Source organism: Microchirus variegatus, assembly GCF_963457635.1.
Source record: "Microchirus variegatus genome assembly, chromosome: 1".
Taxonomy (NCBI): Eukaryota; Metazoa; Chordata; class Actinopteri; order Pleuronectiformes; family Soleidae; genus Microchirus; species Microchirus variegatus.
Genome location: NC_139802.1, coordinates 11,838,420 through 11,860,092, shown reverse-complemented (window position 1 = coordinate 11,860,092; position 21,673 = coordinate 11,838,420). Strand labels below are relative to the sequence as shown.

Genomic DNA, 21,673 nt, shown 5'->3' with positions numbered 1-21,673 from the left:
GGAAGATCATCTAAAAAAAAAGAAAAAAAAAAAGGTGACATAAAATCAATGTAGAACGCATACTCCCGTCTGGAGTGACAGAGCTAAATGACTTCATGGAGTACATGCAGTTAAGCTACTACTGTACAAAGTCTGAGAAGTTGCTCCGGTATCGTCTGTGTAGCTGGCTGCAAATGAGCCCACACATGGTCCGTATGAAGTCTGTTCCTGTGGTTCTTGGGCTTGCCTTCTCTTTGCACTGGTTTGACCTGTGTTCAATAGAAGCCTATGATTTGGGGTCCTGTTGCTTTAAACTACAAGCTATTCATCGGCAGCCCCATGCCAGGCCCAGTTAGTTACTGGCATCTCAAGCTTTAAGCTCTCTTTGCCCTCCTTTGGTTATGGAGGGAATTAAAAGATAAGACTTCAAATTTAGACCATCAAATGTTTGTACCTACTGTAAGTACATTCAGGTCCATAAAGCCTTAAAATTTGATTTAAACTTTTCCAATTTTCAAATTTCCAAGTTTAATTTGTAACCAATGTCTGGTTTCTACGTGTGCGAGTGTGAATGTGTTCCTTTGTCTTTTATGGTATAAAGACTTATCAAGTATTGTTTGGCTCAAAAACACCTCACGCTCAAAAAGACACAAGGTATTTATTTAATCTATGGTGAAAACACTGAAACTATTTGCGGACATTGTGGTTGCGAGTCTCCATTTCCTGTTCTCTCTTTAGAGAAACACTATAAATAATGTATCATCCATCAAATCTGTGTTTGTGTAGGAAGTGGCTGTATACTGTTACGACTTTGTGAGACACTGGCCTGGCTTTTTGCACAGCTGGATCATATTTTAGGGAAACGTTTCAAATATTTAAAGGAAAGTAAAACATGATTCCTAGATGTTCTTGTGTGCCTATTTACATTGCTTTGTGTGTATGAAAATGTGAATTTGCCAGGCTGGCACTGGCTCTGCGAATGCTTTTTAAATAAAATACTAAAAAAAACTTTGCAGAACCACATTAAAATCTTTGTCTTCCCTGGTGACATTAAATAGTACAGTATACACAGAGACATCTGTTATGATTGTTTCCCCACTAATAAAATTAGAAACAACTGAGAAGAAGTAAACTGTTCCAGTCTTACAGGAAATAGGTCACTGCACATGTGACAATGGAGGTCAAGCGGAGATGATATGTAAGGACATGCATTATACTGGCCTACAGTTCAGCATACTAATGTCTGAATAAAAATATTGAGATTATACAAATCAAGCTATAATCTTCTATCGCTTTATCCTCCACATGAGGGACAAATCATTTTCAAGCGTTATTATTTATTTATAATCAGTCCGAAATAGAATGCAATGAGCAAGATACAGAGAACCCTTTGGGCCCTCTGTCATAGATGTTTGTGTCTATTGTATAGACGGTCAAAGACATTTAAACCTATTGACGACTGTTTCTTATCCAACCTGCATGAAAACCAGTGGAGATGCAGGCATGAGAGGGTTCTCAAATGAGCCAAAGTTGCCCCAGGGCTTCAAGCCAGACAATTCATGTCAGAAATGAATTTGGCTCATGCTACGATCACGTTTTTTCAAGATCTTGATCTACTGATACCTCTTTGGCATGCCAAACAGCCAGCCAGTGTGAGAAAGAAGTCAACTAGTGGAGAAATGGTGTCAAATGGCAAATTTGGGGATTTCTAGTACATTCTAGTGGCACAATTATACACCAATCATAGTCAAAAATTGCATATTTTAATTTGTTGTAGATTGTGCTCACAACAATGTTTCCCAAGCATTTCCGTAAACTATGGGTGACAGCAGCTCAGTGGTAGAGCCAGTTGTCTTTCATTTGGAAAGTTATGGGTTAAATTCCCTTATTTTCTAATCAATTGCAGTGTCAGGACTTCTAATAATGATAATAATTTCCAACAGTCTGTACACTGGGCGGTGTACCTGCCCTACACAGGGAAAAAAACACATTCCATTTGCTTAATATTATACATATAGACCAGTTGCTCAAAGAAATTGTATTATGCCATTAAGGCAGTGATTTTTCTCAATACTGGAAATTTATTGAAGTATTGGTGTAACAGAATAGGACAATGGATATGGCGCAATGGAGGCAGGTGATCTGCTGTGGCGACCCGTAAAGGGAGAAGCCAAAAGAAGAAGATTTGAAGGAAAAACAAGCCCCAGGTCAGTCAGTTCAACTATAAACAACTGTTCTTTTGAATCAACCACATGTAAACAAAACATGTTTGTCTCAGATCATCTTGGTGTTTTCCTATAATTTTCAGATAACTGGCTAATCCACAATGCCACAGTCTCGGTCCAGTTAGGACAATGTCCCTTTACTAACAGGAGCAGCAGTGTTTTTTTCTTATTCTTGCTCAACTTTTTCCTTAGATCTTATTAGTCTTCTAGTAATCTGTGTTCTTCCTCTACTACGTCATATTTCCAGAAATTCTCATTATTTATCACCTCCTTGAAGAAAGGAGACTTCTGGTTATTCCTCCTTAAAAAAGACTCATAACCATGTTGATGTCATGACACATAAAGATAAAAGGACATCATGTGTGAGAGAATAAGGCTTGGAGCATCACTGTCATACCTGCTCTAACTACTTACAGGGAGGATGAGCTCATAATACATAACTTATTTGACATCTTAAACACAGGATAATTACATGTTAATTAGTGACATATATTACACGCTTACACAGAGCTGTTACTAATTTACTCACATTAACACTGGCAGTGACAGAGGAAAAACATTGAGTGAACCATTAATTAGAGGATTCTAATACATCATATTTTATTTTAAAAGCGGCTTCAATTTACAATGAACTTAGCACGGATTAACTGAAACAACACGTGTGACAACTCAAATCATATTCCTGAGTGACGTTTCCATAAGAACACAGACTCGTTTGACAACATTGTTATGACATTTTACACTGAACCACACTGCCCTCTGGCGGCTGTGTCTTTCCTTACATAATAAATCAGATCGACGATCATCCCATTGCCGCTGTGAGCTCGATGGTTTCTGGAATCGACTGAACTGGTCTTACTGATTGTTGTTTTTGCTGACAGCTCATCATGGCTGAAGTCGACGCTTCTGACGCTTCTCAACCGGTTCAGACCAAAACCAACGCCGTGCCAGCTGAAGGATATGACAAGAAATGTATTTTCTGCAAAGTAGTCAACAATGAAATGGGCACGGAACTTCTTCACTGTGTGAGAATATTATATATTATATATAGCACTAATTCCTAATGAGCGCCAGGAGCTAGCCAGCGTTAGCATGTTCTGTTTGTAAACACAATTTTTCAAGCGATGAAACAAATCTAAATCTATTAACACTTGGCTTTATAAGGCCAATATCACTTTACAAGATGCAAAGTGGGCTAATAGAACAAAATATATAGTTCTTAATGACATTGTATGGTTGTAGTCATTGTCCTGCTGCAGAATGAATGTGTGGCTGGGTCAGACCCCTCCCTGATGGTACAGCATGATGGACAATTATCTGCTTGTTTTTCTCAGTCAGTATCTAGACGTTGTGGTTGATGTGAATGAGTTAAGGTGAGTGGTTGGCCTTGTTTCCACAACAGAGTTATGACCTTTTCGCTGTAATTCGTCCACGGAGACGTCTATGAACAGTAGAGACAAACCCAGTGATCCAGAGGGATCCTGGCATTTGAAGACTGTTTCCCTCTTTATTCTTTGTAATTGTGTATTGTTTTGGGTAACATCTACTGCACGTCTGTCTGTCCAGGGAGCGGATCCCTCCCCTGTTGTTCTCCCTAAGGTTTCTACCTTTTTTCCCTGTTATAACGGTTTTTCCCTGGTAGTTTTTCCTTACCCTGGTTGAGGGTCTAAGGACAGAGGATGTTACCAACCCTGTGAAGCCCCGTGAGACATACTGTGTTTTGTAAACTGTGGGCTATATAAAGAAAGATTGATTGATTGATAGAGAGGTGAACCTGCTGGGTCCCACAAGTTTGTGCCTGATGTCTGATGGCACTGCTCCTCAGTTTGAAAGGAAATAAGCAGTATGGCTTGCCACTGCTTTTATGGTCCTACTACTTAGTTTTTGTGCTGCTTCGAAATATCTTGAAAAGCACATCTTGAAACTCCAGTCTGATTTGAAATTTGGTTAATCATACATCTGACTATAATCCTACAACATCCTTGACTTGACATGTAAGAGTACCGAGAATTGATGCTGGTTTGAAGACACCAAATGGTCATACCAAATATTATTCGATGTTGATGTTTACTCAATTTGCAATTTGTAAAAAACAACAACAACCAAGTACTCAGTGTGTGATCGCACATTTTCTGCCTAAAAAAATTCAGGTCTGAGGCTTCAGGCCTCTGAGTCGGCATGCAAAACTTCAGTTCAGTTCGCTGATTTTCTAACTTCTTATTGTGGCAGGATGAAGAGATCTCATGCTTCAGAGACATCAAACCTGGAGCTCCTCACCACTACCTTGTTGTCCCGAATCGACATGTTGGGAACTGTAAATCACTAACCAAAGAACATGTGCCATTGGGTAAGATTAGGAACAACAAGCCTTATTTATAAACAGCACTTGTTCTTGCACTTGCTCTTTTGAGAGGACACTCAGGCTGCAACTATACATTTTCTTTATCTTGGTATATTTCTGTTGCCAATCTATTGTTTTTATTGTGTCTTCTGGCTCATCATTATCCGGCTAAAATATTGCTGTTGCAGGCAGAATGAAAAACAATTATTTGCTACCAAAAAAGTCCAATTTCTTATAGCAATTAAGAGATAACTTGTTTGTGTTGTCATTTCCAGTAAACCGGATGGTTGAAGCAGGGAAGGCGATCCTCCAGAAAAACAACGTCACTGATCTCAGTGATGTTAGGTGAGCTAAGTATAGTGACACAATGTCTAATGCAATGCATTATAATGCATTTATAAAATTAAAAAAAAATTAAATCAAATGAAGTTCAGGCAATTCAGTAACCATGCACCAGAAACTAAGTTTCTCGATACTGTATACTTACATATACTGACACACTGATACTGATAATCATTGAAATAATTAGTAAATATCATCAGTGACTTTAACATTTGGACTGTATCGAATGAGTGTAGAGTCTTAAAAATGTATTTTTTTGTCTGCAGGTTTGGTTTTCATTGGCCCCCATTCTGTTCTGTTACACACCTACACCTTCATGTCCTGGCACCTGCCAGTCAAATGGGCTTCATCCCATCCCGTCTCATCTACAGGCTAAATTCCTATTGGTTTGTCACGGTACGTATGTCTCACTTTTCACATTGCTACGGTGTCTTTTTCTTACACTTAAGTCAGCAACATTGATTTTACTGTTCCTTTTCTCTATCACCTTCAAAACCCTTGAACAGCACATTGCATGGTAGAGTATGTTTATTTTCATTGCACAGGGACCCTGTTCAGACCTGGTATTATCATTATCATAATCATAACCCCAAGTCCTGAATGCGTCCTCATATCCGATCACAGAATTCACATTCAGGTGGTTTGAGTACATGTGACCACATTCCTGAGCATGCATAAATACAGTCTGGCCTCAGGAGGAATTGGAATTGGAGACCACGTCCTCTGACATCATCTGAGCTGCTTTATTTGCTGTCACTGCCATAGTATTATCACTGATGATGGTGTGGTAGAGAGCTTTGATTTACTCCTCTTCCTCCCTCTCCCTGTCACTTATGCAGACACACAAACAGATGCTCACACTGACGCACACACAAATATGCTGTCATCAGAGACGCTGTACATATTGTACAGGTGCGTGTTAATGCCGGGTTCGTACTTAAGGCTGTCTGGTTGTGATTGGATTACTGAGCTTAATACCAGGGGCCTGTTGCACAAAAGTAGAATTAAGAAATCCAGTATATCTGAGAAAGCGGGCCTTAACATATGCTACTAAGTTCATCCTGGTTCAGTCCGTTGCACGAACATCAAACCAGGCTGAGAAGGCACGGCTTGTGTAAACGATCCTGGTAAGATCGCATTCTCGGCTCTTTGAAGTATAGACCCTGAGGTCGATCGCAGATTTACTGATTGCGAATATGTGTGTCACTAAGCAACCAACAGATTATGATTAAAACTTAGGAGCACTTGATATGTATCGGTAAACCGAGGTTGGTGCCATTGACTACATCAGAATTTCATATGACAAACACAGGTGTCCTAAAAATAAAACTTAAAAAATTAAAAACTATTTCTTTCTTTAGTTATTAGTAATTATAACAAATTAGCTCCTCACTTGCTCCACTAAAATGAGTAAGTAACACAAACACAAAAGCAGTTTATGGCCAGTAGATGGCGCAAGGGTGCTCTGCATCCAGCTATTGCCCGGAATTAACGTCAGTTGAATGGAAGATAAAGTTTCTTGACACTTTTAAGGGATTTACTGTGTTAAAGCTGCAATTATGATAGTTGAAAGGAAAGGCAGTCCAATATAAACAAACACATTTTTATTTAAGTGAATTTTTCAGTAGCACCAAAATAATTTACCATCATACATACACTTGTATATTAAGACCAAGTGGTTCATTTCTGTGCTGTCCTTTTGGTTCTTGTTTTGCAGGCAGATCAACTGATTGAACTTCTCAACTCTAAAGAAGAGACCAACTGATCATTTTAATTCAGTTCTTTCGGTCTTTGGATGTGATGCAGTGCAGACATGTTGGGTGGTTCACAGCCGCATTAGGTCGCTGTCTGTCTGACAACAGCTAATACTTTTGTCACAAGGATTCTGTATGTGCACTATTTAGACTTTAATCCAAGTGAAAGCCCAATTTATGCCAAATCTTGTTTCTTGCTGCTTAAATTTTTGGGTAAAACATTTTCTTTTTAATGTTTTTACAGAATATTTCCAAAATTACTTTTTAAGGACCAAGTATCATCCACTAAGATTTTTGATCACCAAAAAATATTGAAGGCTGAATGGACAGTAATTTAAAGGTGTCCTGTGTCACAGAGCTGCCTTGGTGCATCACAAGTCTGACCTCAATACGTATATAAAGTGAATGTTTGTAAAACCATTAGGGTGTTTGCTCATATTACGTTTGATTTGATGTAATGTCTTTAACAGTGTTAAGTTATAGTATACTGTATGTGAACCAATGAATGCATGAACTTTATCACTGGAATGTAAAAAAAAAACATTATGTATGTACTGGACAAAATGTTGTGCACTTTTACCAATGCTAATTTAAAATAAATAATATCTCTCAGAACAACATTTTCTGTTACACCAACCTCTAATGTAGCATAAACCCACATTGTGCTATCAGTTTACAGTCTCTCTTTCTCTGTCTCACCCATTCATTAGTTTACCTGCACCAGCTATCACTTTTGGATCTGCTGTGACTGAGTAACAAACAGGACTTTGCGTTTTTTTCTTCTTCTTTTATTACTTTTAATATGCAGCTCTTAAGTCATGTTACAGTCTGCTGCTCTTTGTGATAACAAAACGTATTATTTGTCATGGCACCAAGTGTATAGTTCTTTAATAATAACATGTATATAGTAGCTAGATAATTGTTATGCATCAGTGTGGTTTATATTCTACATTTCAACCTCTAATGGTTTCTCAAACTGTGAGCACGCTGGTAATAAATACACACTCTGGAGTACCACAGCCAAGTGGGATCAAGTTCATCCTTTCGCACCGTATTGTCTGTCACATGTAGCCTCATGTTCTCTTTGGCTTTGACTCACTCTCATGAACAACTCTGCAACTGGAGCTGCATCAAGGCATCAGAGTGATCATGACAGTGTCATCCTTCCCCTGCCACAGCATCTCACCCTCAAAATGAATCAACCCCTGCTTCCTTGCTCGTAGAAGGATCCCCACCAATTTATTCGAAATGGTCACATAATGCTCAAACAGTTTCCCAAACTCTACAGCGATGACACTTCCATCCCTGCTGCCACCACCGTCCTCCCTGTTTCTTGGCTCTCCGATGCTCTTTATCACCTCGCACAGCTCCTGAACCTCTCTGCTGACGTGTGTGTGAGCATCCCTCCCCCGCTGCTCCGTCATGGAGCCCTGCAAAGGTCTCCCATAGTCGTCCTGTCCCCTCTGAGGGACCACTGCACTGGGCCTGGTCTCTTGGCTGAAGGGATTGTGCTTCTGGTACTCCTGGTGATCATCGGACCACTTCTGCCAGTTATCCTTTAAGCTTTTCACAGAAACAATGCACACTGCGGTGTCTTCGCTGAACGGAGTAGGAGCTGGAACCTCATCTTCATTTTCCATCATGGTGTCCTTTTGACTTTTTGTCTTTATATCTTGCTCTGTTGAAGAGATGATTACACGTCTGTAATTGTATGTTACTCAGATTTGTTTATATCTATAACTACAATCAGAATATATGTTTGGATACAGGTTTAGGATTAGCCACCAAGTTACTTTTGATCTGTTTTGTATGCATCTTTATGAGGTACAGTATATACTGATTTAGAAACCTGTGATGACAGGGTTGGTTAGAAGTTGAAACCCACAATTTAAATTTAAACAAAGAATTGATAATATGTTTTTGTCGTATTTTATGTTTATTTTATTTGGTTTTTGGATCACATTTTGAATATTTGATAATGTACTGTATATTGTGATGTATCATGTGTTAACCACATTGGAAAAAAGTTATTCTATAACTTGTGTGTGCTTATCCTTGACATCTTAAATGTTTATGATGCAGTGCTATATTGTCATAATATATATGTTTATTATGTCAAATACATCAAATCAAAACCATATTAAAATGATAATATGGAATAATTAGACACAACAAATCAACTACCTCTACACAATTACAGTACAAGTTTTTTTTCCTACAAAACCTTTCAAATATTTGGAGCAAACTATAACATTATCTGACATGGTTCAACTTACATGATGCGTAAAGACTCAATTCTCACTTCAACCGCAGCAACCTGTCATTGCAGCGAAATTGCTGCAAGAGCCAGAGAGTTGGTGCCTCTGTGTCCTGAGGAGGAAAACCACACTGTAACTGACCAAAGGTTGTCAGTGATCAGGAGGGGCGGGGAAGACAATCCGCTTCTGCAGTAAAGCAGATTATAGTTGTGAGAAGACTTTAACCAAGCACGCAACTGTAGAATAGAAAACTGACGTCCAACACGTTGTTTTAAAGGTTATTCATTTGAATGACACTAGAATTTCCCAAACAACAACACCCTGTAAACACAGTATCCATTTGTAGACGTGTGTCAATGAAAGCATTAAGTACAGACAGTGTGTAATAATAACAAACGGACAGAGAGAAAACGTCATTCTTCTACCATTTATGGAAATTCAACCTATAGGAACCTTGTCTCAGCGCCCTCTTTCAAGTCGGACGTATTTTTAATCTGCACCAAAGATGGCGGCGCTCAGTAAACGATCATGCCTGAAGTTTCTGCTACATCTTGCCCAAGATAATCTGGATTTCAGATTACCGGTAAGATTATTAACCTTAGTTCAAACCCATGTGTCGCTCTTAGTGATGAATGTCACTTTTGGAGATGGAGGAAGAGCAGAGTCCCACCTCAGCTGTTGTGTAGCATGTTGTTAGCTTAGCTTAGTTTAGTTCAGTGGTATGTGTAAAGAAAGGCATTTATATGATCACAACCAGCAGTATTTCTAAAAAAATATATTAAACTTAGAGCACAATGTAAAACAGACTTCTTAGTTTTTGAATTAGATATTTTATGCACTGCTCAGTTTCCTTTTTCAAAGACCAGAGTTATTTGTGTGTCTTATTTCTCTTCACTCTTGTAGGAGATAAAGGCTTTGCTGGCTGTCAGAGGAAAACCTTTCCGTCCTGATGAAAACTTCAAAGAAAAGGTTTGCAATTCTTATGGACCTGTTTTAAGGTCTTTTCCTTTTGGTTTACCTTCTTTTGTGTTTGGCTCATCTTCTCACTTCTTCTGTCTAGTCTCCTTTCTGGTGTCTGGATGGCTTGTGTGAGGATGACGTCCGTGCCATCATGGCCAGATCGGTTTGTGCAAAGTAAGTGAGTGACAGCCCAGCATTTTTGCTGAGGGGTCCTGAACATGTTTATCTGTGGCTATATTACATTTTCAGTATTCTCTACACTGTATAGTATAGTGGCTGTTATGTTGATTATGTTGATATGTTGATGTTAAGTTGCTTTACACTTTCAGGTCTGCCTTTGAATTATGGGGCCATGGACAGACACACACTGATCTAAAAACATCTCTCCTAAACTATCCATTAGAGAACATGGTTTGTGATGCTTCAATTTATAGTCCTATTTTTTGGACATACAAATCCATGTAAACCAGTTCATTTCAATTACAGTTTCATATGAATTGTAAAGATATTTTTTTTTTATTTTTGATTGTGCTTTTCCTCCATATTTCTCTACAGTCACCATTCATGCACAAAGACTCCACGTACAGAATCAATGTCTACACCTTCAACAAAACCCTGGAGTTTACAGACAGAATCAAAAGGATTGATGTGAGTCTTTCGATTGGTATGATTGTTGCTCAGAAAAGTCTATCTTCTATCTTTCGTAAGCTTGCATATATGCAGTATGTTCAGAATGTAGTGATCAGTACTTTATACCGTCAGGCTATGGAGTATCTTCCATTTGAGGGCACAGTGAGTTTGAAGAGTCCACAGCACAGTTTCTGTTTACTGGAGGATTACGGCACAGACCCCAACAACATCCCAGACGATCCATACTACGTCTACTTTGGTCGATGGGTAAGAGATGCACGGCTACTCCTTTTGCATTAGACTGATAAAAAGTAATTTGCAACTGAATGTTTTCCATCTTGACACACTCCTACTCCAGATAGTGGACGGTCAGCGTGAATTGATTCGCTCCCACAGTGTGAAGAATAGACACTTCATTGGAAACACCAGCATGGATGCCGGTCTCTCATTTATCATGGCAAACCATGCTAAGGTCAAAGAGAATGATGTTGTTTTTGACCCATTTGTAGGCACAGGTGAGCACATGTGTATCGTTGCTTGTAATGAATTACATTTACCTAGAGAATTCCACACACTGGGAAATCATGACTCACTTATTTGTCTCTGTTTCAGGGAGCCTTTTAGTTGCATGTTCTCATTTTGGAGCCTATGTCTGTGGAATAGATATTGATTACAACACTATTCATGGCAGAGGTACGTTTTGTCTGCTCTGGACTTACATGGCACACCAACTGCTGTCTTTTGATGTAAATTTAATCACATTTTAAAGTATCATTAACCACATTTTAAAAAAAAATATATTCCTTTGTCTTTCAGGTCGGTCAAGCCGTAAAAACCAGAAGTGGCGAGGACCTGATGAGAATATCAGAGCCAACCTCCGTCAATATGGAACAGAGAAGATGTATTTGGACGTCATGGTGTCTGATGCGTCCAAGTCTGTGTGGAGAAACGCTGCTCTCTTTGATGCCATTATTACTGATCGTGGGTCTTGATTAATTTTTTGATTAATTACATTTGCTGAATATGAAAATGTGTGATACAGGTGTCAAAAAGTTGTTTAAATTCCCTGCTGCGGGTGTTTTGTATTTGGAAATTGTTCTTAGTTCACATGAAAATATTCCCTTATCAGGAACCCTGAGTTGGAGCTTGTTATCTTGTGCTATTGCCAGTTTACTAATGCTAGATTTTCTAGATTAGTACGGTAGGCTTTTGTCAAGTTGACATGTGCACCAAACATCTGTTCTTCCACCAATGGGATGAACTTGTTTCTTTGTTGTTTTAAATTCTCTGTGTTTTCAGCTCCATATGGTATCCGTGAGTCCACAAGGCGGACAGGTTCTCACAAAGACGTCCCCAAACCCCCTGATGGCATGTAAGAACATTTGTGGTTTTAACAGTATTTTAAACAGCCATAACTTATGTATGCAAAAAAACTGCTTTAAGCCTTGCATTTACTCCAGCAAAATCTCAGGAAGTTTGTCCAGCTCAACAAATGGAAAACCTTTAAGTTTAAAGTGTAAAATGTTAAGCATCTCTGTTCTAACCCTGCTCTTACTTTTTTTGATGTCCTTCCCAGCTATTTAGAGTCTCACGTCCCTGTCTCACAGGCGTACCACCTTAATGACATCTTCGCAGATCTGTTAAACTTCTCTGCCCACCACCTGGTCATGGGCGGGAGGCTTGTATATTGGCTGCCGGTCTACAGGCCAGAGTGAGTATTCAGACTTATCCAGAGCCGGTATTATTATTATCATTATTGTCTGTAGGTTATGTTTGACTTTACCCTCTCTAAGTAATATTTAATTAGGACAACTTATTTGTTTGTCTGTTTTTAATTGCTTTGACAACCAAAAAAAATTATCAGAGCACAAAAGTAGAGAGAGAACAGAAATGAGGCACATAGGTATATTAAAACAGTAGGGGGCAGACTTGTACCATAAACTACGACTGCCTCATAGACTTTCAATTCAGAAATACTATTCGAAGACTTGTTGCACTGATGAAGTCCATAAATTACCAAACATGAGGCAAAAAAAGAACGATACTATAAACATTGCCACATCTTGCCACCAGGGCTGACAGTTAAAACTTGGCTTTACAAGTTGATGAAGGGAATGTTGACAAAAAGAAACTGTGATAATGACTGTTATTATTCAGTTTTGACTAATCACTTTACAAGCTGCTATATGGGTTTTTAATCCTGAGGTCTATTAGTTTTCTTTAGTTTCAGTCTATTCGCTTATACAAACGTCTTTTCACTATACTTCTCCATTTGGTTTTCACCTTCAATCATTTTACTTAAGCACTTTTAAAACATTGTCCGTTGTGAATGAAAGTGATTATCCACAGTAGTGTACTGTGTACTGTACTGTGTACTGAGTGTTGAGATGTTCCTGCTCATTCAGCTGAAGGTGACTGAGCTCCTTTATACGTGAGCTACATATAAGATTTTAAAAATGTCAATGCATTAAACAAAATTGAAGAGCTGACTGGAGATACAGGCGTTTGAATTTTAAAAAATATGAACTACAACACACGGTGGCAGCAACAGACAACGCTGCGTTGAAGATCATGAAGGCGATGACATGGTCCTGCATCCTTGGGTAGAATGACAGAAAACTACATATGAACAAACACGCTTATGACTTTACATTCCTTTGCAATTGTCTGTACATATCTATACATTAGCATGGGCGTCTGTGGTCTCGAGTATTCGCACATGCATCCCTGTGTGATATCATGTTCACACATTTGTCTTTGCTACTCATCTACTGGTGCTTGAGCCTGTGCCTGTCAGAGCAACATGTCAAAATAAACGTCTGAGGCCAAGCGAGTCAGTTATGGGAATTATCTGTCCTTGTGGTCTGCATGCTGACCTACATGTGTGTTTCTATGTACAGTCACAAAGTGTGTTTTTGTCTGCATGTCTGTGTGTGTGTAAGCTCAGACGTAGCCTGTCTCCTGGGCCTAATCTGGGGCTCTACCGGGGAGATATCGGGTTTCTGTCACCCCCACATATGTATGTATCTGCGTCCATGGCTGTGATAGAAACAGTGGGGATTTTGTGTTTCTGTCTCCCTCCCTCATGAGAACAGGGGCACTTGTGTGTTTATGGGTGTGTGTGTGTGTGTGTGAGTGAGACAACAGGTGACACAAAGACCTGTCAGCAAAAGACAGCGTTGAGATCAGACCAGAGCCTTAAAATCTCTTTCCTTTCTACGCCACATAAATAGTAAATGACAGAAGAAAAAGTATAAAGACAGATGATGGAATATCAGTCATCGCAGCCATAAAGTGCACTAATTTGTACATAAACAAGTGAAGCAAGGACACAGAGTGACTGTTTTGTCAGAAATTAGGGTGTAATGTAATACTCGTGTCACTTGGTATACATGAGTAATATTTCATTTCCAGGTCATAATTTTTCACTTCAGTATATGTTTTCAGACATTTTGGCAAATAACTCATTTAGTTTTTTGGCTCATTGACTTTGGGTCATTGCCCTGTGCGCCTGTTTCAAATTGTACATGATGTCATAGGGGCTGGAAAAATTGTTCCGTCAGGTTTTTTGGTAATCAATTAATCAATTTCAATGTTGAAAATTCAAACAAACCTCTTCATTTCAGCTTCTTAAATGCAAGTATTTTCATGTTTCGCTGCTCCTCTTTGTATATATTTTGTTCGTGGACAGAATGAGAGGTGTGCCAAACATCAATTTTCGACATTCAATGGACCAAACAACCTTTTAAAAGTAATCTTTTGTCCTAAATTAATATTGTAATGACAGTGGAAACTGTTGTACTGCTGCTGAATTATGAAAAACAAGTTGTACTTAGTGAGCAGCTGTCGCTTGTCTGCAGGCGTCCTTCATAAAAATCATCGATTTTATGGAAAAATATAACTAAAGATGAGAGACGGAGCTTGTCTCTGCTTTGACAGTAACATTATCTCATCAATCAGATTGGGCTCAACACCACTAACAACTCCTGATTTGGCAGGAGAGAATTACCACCGTGTCGCCGTGACGACCAAATATACTGCTACCGTAGAGCTCCACGTGGCCAAGGCAACAGGGCAGTGTTGTGCAAATTGAAACTGTTGCTACCAGGATAGTGGTTAGATGGAGAAAGTTCCACTGACAAAAATATGCAAACGCATATCTCATCTCGTCTTTTAATAGTTCCTAACCTGGCTTGGCGTGAAACGATAGAGACAGAAGTTGACTCGTCAGACACGGAGTGACTTTTTTCCAGTTTCTTTTCTGGGTACAAACATGGATTCATCAGTTGCAAATCGACCACACATGTTTGTGGACTGATTGGACGGCAGTGAAAGTTACCAAACGTTGTCGGAATTTTGACAAGTGTCTCCCCAGCCCTTTTGGGCTATATGTGTTTTTTCTTTTTTCTTATTGATGATTGATTAACAACTGTTTTGTGTACTTTCCAGATACAGCGAGGAGATGGTCCCTCTACATCCGTGTCTTCTGCTCGTCAGCAACTGTGAGCAGACACTCTCCAGCCACACGGCACGACGCCTGATCACCATGGAGAAGATTAAGGAGCCACAGGTAAGTGCTGCCGAATGTGTTTGCATTCAAAATTTAAATTTACTTACAGCGCAGTTGACTACGTGAGGTTTGAAAGTGAGTACAGAACTCAGAAAATGAAAGCTTGGTGAATCCCATCTAATAACTGCCATCATTATGTTAGCCTATCGTAAAAGTAGCATCTTTTTAAATTAGAGGGAAGTGAGTTTTATCTTGTCCTTGGCATTGTAGAAACTTCAATGTAATTTTCCTCTCTTCAAGTGTTTTTTCCCCCCATTTTTCCATGTATCAGTTCATAAGCAAGGTTTCACTAAGCATCAGTAAATCACTATCACTAGCAATATTTCTACTACTTATAATAATGGAACAGTAAACTCTAGATTTGCCAGTAACAAAAAACTCATTAGTATGTAGTTTATAAACACAATTATAAATGTTTTACTCATCCCATCGGCTGAGGAACAGTGTCCAAATAGCTGCTGTACTGAAGCAGCCAATCAGCATCCACCGCTAACAAATAAGCAATTTGGTCGACTTACAAGGGACTTATAAATAATAGTAATAATATAATAATAATAATAATAATAATGCTCTCTCACCTCTCTCTCTGTGTCCAGCAGTCGCTCAGTACATGCCAACACTTCAGCACATGAGTAAAACATGTATAACTGTGTTTATACTGCACACTCATGAGTATTCATGCATTATAAATGATGCATTCTATATTTATTCATGCTTAACTAATGCTAATAATGTGTACTTATTATAAAGTGTTACCAATTTGCCTGACCACACTTTTAACAATTTTAAGGTGATGGTTTTTTTGAAGTGTGCTTGTACGAGGCATTGCTAATTGCCAACACTGACCCTGTTGCCACCTTTTTCATTGAGCCTCCTGGGAACCAGATGCTTGACATGGCTTCCACCAGGGACAAAAGGAAAAGCAGACTTTTGACACTTAACGAAAGGTTCATGTCAATGATATCTTAAGAATGTGTTCCTTAAACAGCCTTTTTATTTGGCTCTTCAATGGCTCATAGAGAAGATCAGCAAACGGAAGAACAACAAACAACTTGTAGACTTTATTTGGTGCTCGGCGAAGTCGGTGTTGATATTGTGTCAATACCTTATACAACCACAGTTTAAAAAGCATAAACTTGCCCTTAAAGACTAACACCATGGGTTTTTAGATCGGTGCATTTGCTATTTGCTATTTTAACTATGTGCATGTTGGACCAGACAATGACAACTGCGCTGGAAGTTTTCCTCAATCTCATGTTATTATTTTGTCCATAGAGCAGCAGAGACATTTAGACCTAATTTGCAGGCAAAACAAGTTATTGAACACAATTAAATACACATCTTTGAACTTTTGTTTGACGACTGGTTGCAGATATAATGCATTTGTAGTTGTATAGTTACAAATGACAACATGCTTGTATCTGCTCAGTACCAACTGCTCAATTACTTCACTCTTTTTTGTTTGTGTAAGCACCGACAGCAGCGCAGATGTTAGCTGGTGTAAACGGAGAGCAGTTTCATGTGGATCTCATCGTCTTGTTTGTGGATTGTATATGTAACCCACATGAGTATGTGTCATGTACATGCATATAACATACGTCTGTGTCTGCTTTTTCTGTACATGTCATCCCAATGGAAGAGATGGTGTCTCTCTGTCTGTCGGGGGGGTTAATCCTCACCATCTGGCTGCGATTGGTTGATTTCTTTTATACTGAAACCCTAAATGGCTTAATCATCCGTCGTATGGAAAACAATCCATCTTTGAATCTGTCACCCTTTCCACTTCAAAACCCCAAATTGCTCCCATAAAGAGCCTTGTATGATACACTCGCACACCCGCGCGCACACACCCACAGACACATTTGTTTGATCTTATCTGACTTGGTAGCGTTCTCAGTTTTCTTTTTCTCCAATAATAAGCCTTAGCCTGCACCTATCTGCTCTCCGTCAACACAGTGGACACTTAAAATGTGCTTTTAAGACTGTGACACGTGGTTAGCCAGTAATGTTTTGTGTTAAAATAGTACAGAACTACTTTAATGTCACATTTACTGAAACTTTACGGGTTGTGACATAATGTGTTTGGTGGCCATAGTGGTATTTGCCTCATGTAACACTAGATATATGTATCCCTCCACTGGTATTGCTGTCATTGACCGGGCAGTAATTCCCACTCATTTCCAGCTTTTTGTACTCATGCCCCTCTGTTCTTATTACGTTGGGGTCATGTTTAGGTTGTCAGCCTTGTTACCACTCTGGTTATGCTTGGCAGCATTAGCAAGCAAATGAGAGGTGATGCTGAAAGCTTACAGGCCCCAGCGTTGAGTCATCACTTCCAAGTCAACTCACCTCATTATTTTTCTTCCCTGCATCTCTTTTTCTTCCTTCACCCCTTCACTGACTTGAGGCTACCTTACAGTCGGGAAAAGTAGGCTTGATTTCACATCCAGATAACATTTATGTTGTAATGTAAGTTTAAGTTTTTGTTCACAAGCTGTAAATGTAAAGAGCAAGGTAAATAATGCCGCCAAATCTTTTAAGAAGTTCCTTAATTGAGGCAGCACTTTTTGGCAACCGGATTACGTTAGTTGAGGATGATAATCTCTGTGTTTGACTCGGCAGGAGTTTGACAGCCTGGCTCATCTGGCAGACCCACGCTTCAGTCCCTACCAGGGACACAATGCCTTCAGAGAGAAGTATTTTTGTGGACTTAATAAGAGATGCAAAGAGGACAACAAATCCGATGTTAATGGAGAATAATTTGATACTTCATGAATCAGGACATGGCTGGTAATGGATTCAAGAGGGAACAAAGTGTAACTCATTAGGTTTAATTATCCTTTTTTTTTTTTTTTTTTTTAATCTTTCGTACTATTTTAACTAAAATTGTTTTACGATTTGTACCTATTTCTGTGCAAATAAACAGATTAAATCTGTCTAAAGTACTATTTTCTTGTCATAAATCTATTACTGCACTAATACTCTACATACTCCATTCATGTAGGATAGGTTAGGTTAAAAGACTTGAATAAAATGTATAACATTTTCAAATGTGTAGGGATAAAGACTGAGATATGCGGGTATAAGATGCCATTAAAGCTGCACTAAGAAGGAACGTTGATGTTGGGACTAATAAAGGAATATCTTTGGAATATCTTTAAAATAATTGATTGTTGCGTTATCATAACAATGTTGTTTTTGGATCCCAATCTCTGTCCTGTTCCTTGTGACAGGTGACCAGAGACAAACTCTCCTTGTCTGGAAAAATTACATGAGTGGGTTTTTTTTGGGCAGTTTTTGCTGATCTCCAGAGCTGCAGATTTATATGCAAGATTGTGGAGAGTCTACTCTAAACTGCTATATATATAAAATGTCAATTGCCATATAGGTTGCTCCCATTCATTTTCCCTTGCGTACCAATCTCTACAGGCTTTAAAACCACATTTCATGGCATGATGCTATATCAATATGCAGATGTTTGCTTATGTGTTATAGATAAGCCTTCAACTGCAAGTTGGCCACAAGCAGTTGTCTTTCTCCTTCCTTCCACTCCACATTAGACAAAGAAAGACGTATATTGTTTATGCATTTAACATTATGGGGAGTGTTTCCATATAATACACTATTTGGGGGGGGGAAATTGCAATATATTGCCTCACTTGTAGTAGCTCAATATGTTGCACTTGCTTTGTCAGCCCTGCAGGATATTTATCATCTCACCAGATTCTTACCAATACACAACCCTATTTAGTGTAACAGACTTTAGGAGCATGTTTAGGCAAGAGAGGCCACACTGTGCAGGCAAAAGGCCAAACATATTGGCGTCCCTACCTGACCACACGCTACTACAATTAGTCAGCAGCTTTTGTTGTTTTCCAACCACAGTTTATGTGCAATCTGGCTCATTATTCATCTCCTGAGAGCAATGCAGCAGGCCTTTATGTACATTACCCCTCTGCTGTGTTTATCGTTTGGACTTATGCCTTTCCACCACACTTCCCCGTTTGTCCTTGTCCACAAACGGAGAGTTCCAGGCACTATCACATGATACCCTGCCGCGCCATCGCTTGCGGGGCGTTTTGTTTACTGTTTCTATAGTGCCCTTTTGTTGCCTGTCATCTTCAAGTAAAATCAACTCATGCTGCAGATGGAGACCTTGCCTCTCTGTAGTCAGTGCTTCTGTCCACCCTAGATTTTTCAGTGTACGTACATATGTATGTATGTAAACCGTAACAGAATACAGAATAAGTCATTTTTCAGGGGTGCTGTGTGTGTTTTCTCAGCCACAATACAGTATAAATATAAAAGTAACAGTAACAATATAAAACCTATTCTCGAGAGCCCTCAGTCTTCAATAATGCAGACTATAATTAGGGAGTTTTTTTGGGGGGGCATTGCTTTCGACACCACGTAATGCTGTCCAGACTTTGAGGAAATTCTGTCTGTCTGTGTGCGTGTGTGCATATATGCACTGCTAGGATCTGGTTTATTTGATGTTGGATGCTAACTGCAGCAGAGCCATTTGCTGATGTAATTCAATGTCGATAAAATTGACCCAGTCTATAAACTAGAGTCCGTTTTAAAACGGGATCAAGTTCTCCACTTCCAAATCTGCTACCTCCCTTCTTACCAGATATCTCAGCCTTGTCCTTTACCCTCTCATGTGTCTCACCTTGACCCTTTACTCCCGTCTTCTCAAAGAGGAACTCCCTACAAAAGGAGAGGGCCACTCTCTTGGAACAGTGATTCATGGTTAAACTCCCCTTTGCTTGAGGTCTGAATGGAAGCTGCAGACTGCTGAATCGGCAATTACATGATAAAAGCTTATTACACACAAAAAAATGACCTATATGTAGTAGAGGATACCTAAATATACCTTAAAACTGCAATGTTATGGTGCGGTCTGTCCATCTGTTGCAGGATTATACAGAAATATAGTAATGGAGGGTGGTATGACCCGAGGAAGAACCCATTAACTTTTGCAGCTGATGATGTTAAGGAATTATGAAACAGGAAAACAGGAGATTATAATGACAAAATCAGGCATAATGTTGAGCCTGATATCTACTGTATAAACAGGTCAAATTTGATGTGGATCTTGATGATCGTCTGGATTGGACCTGGCAGAGGTATGTACTGGCACTTTGTCGTCTCTCTTTTTCCACAGTGTGTCATGTTTACACTTTGCTTTGTACAAATGAAACATTTTTTTTTTTGTTATGATGACACATGCAGCGTCCATGTCACATCAGAAGGAATATGCAGAATATGTTTGCAGTTCTGCAATTTGATTCCAGTTCTTTCCAAAAGAAACTTGTTGCACATGACTTTTTGACTACATTTACAAGAGTAGTAATGCAACAGTATTGAAGCTATTACTTTTGATACCAAATAGTAAATATGCAATTTTCAAAGGAGTAATATGTATTTAGTAACTTCTTACACTTCTTACTCAAGTCAATTGCCCAACACTGCTCATAAAGCTTAGCTGAGTTTGCCAGTCTTCACTCAAATAACTTGTCAATGAGTGCATTTCTTAAATCGTTAAAATATACTGCATATGTGAATGTTACATAGCGAGGGAAACATGCACATCAACCACATATCCCTCAACCCCTTAATATCCCTGCAGTCACAATGGTGCGTTTGTCATGATGTCTTAATCGGCGCTGGTTAGCTGTGGTTGTGAGCGGCAAATTCTCCAAACATTTGTTAGCAGTTATGAAGACTTGTTGACTTGCTGACCTGTAACTATTTGAACTGCATAATGAAATGCTTCGTGTATGTGTAAGCCTGTGTTTCACAGAGGGACTGGAACAATCTGTGTGTTGTGGATGGTGTGTGAAGTTAGGAGTGAGAAACGTCGAAGTGCACAACTGGAATTTTACACCCACACGCATGCATGTGTGTGAATGACTAAACATGTGGGGCACAGGTGCAGTGCACCTGTCCGTGGCCAGGGGAGTTTGGACACCTGCAAGTCCTCCGCCCCTTCTCGTCTCGCCTCCCTTGCCCTCGGGTCATTTCAATGCCCTTGTACAACCCCAGAGCCCCCCTGTAGCCCCTTTAGTTGTTGATGAAGGTAAGGTGAGAGCTGTTATCTTAATGTCTGGGAGGACAGCCATTATAGTGCTACAAATCACCACATGGATCCCACCTGACACAGCTCTGTGAAACTCTAGCCACGCTCAGAAGAAGGCAGTCTAGGAAGACGAGGAACAAAGAATGTCATGTAAAGAGCGAATTTTGTGATTTTTTTTCTTCAACTATTTTAATAATCAGTGACGAAGCAACTTAAGATCATCTTCTTGTCGCGTCTATAGTGCCACTAGAGGACAGCCTTGAGCAGAGGAAGCAATTATATGTCCTAAACTGATGATCAGAGGTTTACTCCAGCCTATACACTGTTTGACGTTTAATCAATGCTGTGCAGCCTGTAAACAAACAGTTCAGGGGCTAAGCTTTTGAAGTGATAAAGCTGAGGCTGAGAAAGTGCAGAGCAGCTCTGACCACAAAACATCCTCTTTAAGATACTCGCCTGGAAGTGATGAGGGTTGTTGGCTCAGGAAGTAAAGGGGGTGACTGAACTGCTTGTCACACAACTTCCTTTTCCA

The 21,673-nt window shown here is 39.4% G+C and overlaps 3 protein-coding genes across 3 annotated transcripts; 2 read left to right on the top strand and 1 right to left on the bottom strand.

Annotated features, from left to right (window-relative positions):
- The first annotated feature begins 3,110 nt into the window (after positions 1 to 3,110).
- Positions 3,111 to 7,399, top strand: hint3 (histidine triad nucleotide binding protein 3). Its single transcript, XM_083897639.1, has 5 exons — positions 3,111 to 3,229; positions 4,434 to 4,551; positions 4,821 to 4,890; positions 5,154 to 5,283; positions 6,605 to 7,399. The coding sequence occupies exons 1-5, from the start codon at positions 3,206 to 3,208 to the stop codon at positions 6,650 to 6,652; spliced, it is 390 nt and encodes a 129-aa protein (XP_083753765.1). The 5' UTR covers positions 3,111 to 3,205; the 3' UTR covers positions 6,653 to 7,399.
- Positions 7,400 to 7,771: 372 nt separating this feature from the next.
- Positions 7,772 to 8,284, bottom strand: LOC310934720 (actin-binding Rho-activating protein; the record flags this gene model as incomplete). Its single annotated transcript, XM_083898515.1, has 1 exon — positions 7,772 to 8,284. One exon carries the CDS (start codon positions 8,282 to 8,284, stop codon positions 7,772 to 7,774), a length of 513 nt encoding a protein of 170 aa, XP_083754641.1.
- A 1,120-nt stretch (positions 8,285 to 9,404) lies between these two features.
- Positions 9,405 to 17,819, top strand: trmt11 (tRNA methyltransferase 11 homolog; the record flags this gene model as incomplete). The annotated part of the gene is made up of 13 exons (XM_083910449.1): positions 9,405 to 9,482; positions 9,803 to 9,868; positions 9,960 to 10,033; positions 10,189 to 10,270; positions 10,415 to 10,507; positions 10,622 to 10,756; positions 10,848 to 11,004; positions 11,102 to 11,182; positions 11,306 to 11,470; positions 11,789 to 11,861; positions 12,066 to 12,200; positions 14,939 to 15,059; positions 17,682 to 17,819. 13 exons carry the CDS (start codon positions 9,405 to 9,407, stop codon positions 17,817 to 17,819), a joined length of 1,398 nt encoding a protein of 465 aa, XP_083766575.1.
- Between the last annotated feature and the right edge of the window lie 3,854 nt (positions 17,820 to 21,673).

What these genes read in the sequence shown, in the direction of transcription:
- hint3 (XM_083897639.1), top strand. Translation starts at nt 3,206, where the DNA reads ATGGGCACGGAACTTCTTCACTGT. An exon ending in CAAAGAACATGTGCCATTGG is followed by an intron (nt 4,552 to 4,820) that starts GTAAGATTAGGA and finishes TGTCATTTCCAG; the next exon opens with TAAACCGGATGGTTGAAGCA. An exon ending in ATTCCTATTGGTTTGTCACG is followed by an intron (nt 5,284 to 6,604) that starts GTACGTATGTCT and finishes CTTGTTTTGCAG; the next exon opens with GCAGATCAACTGATTGAACT.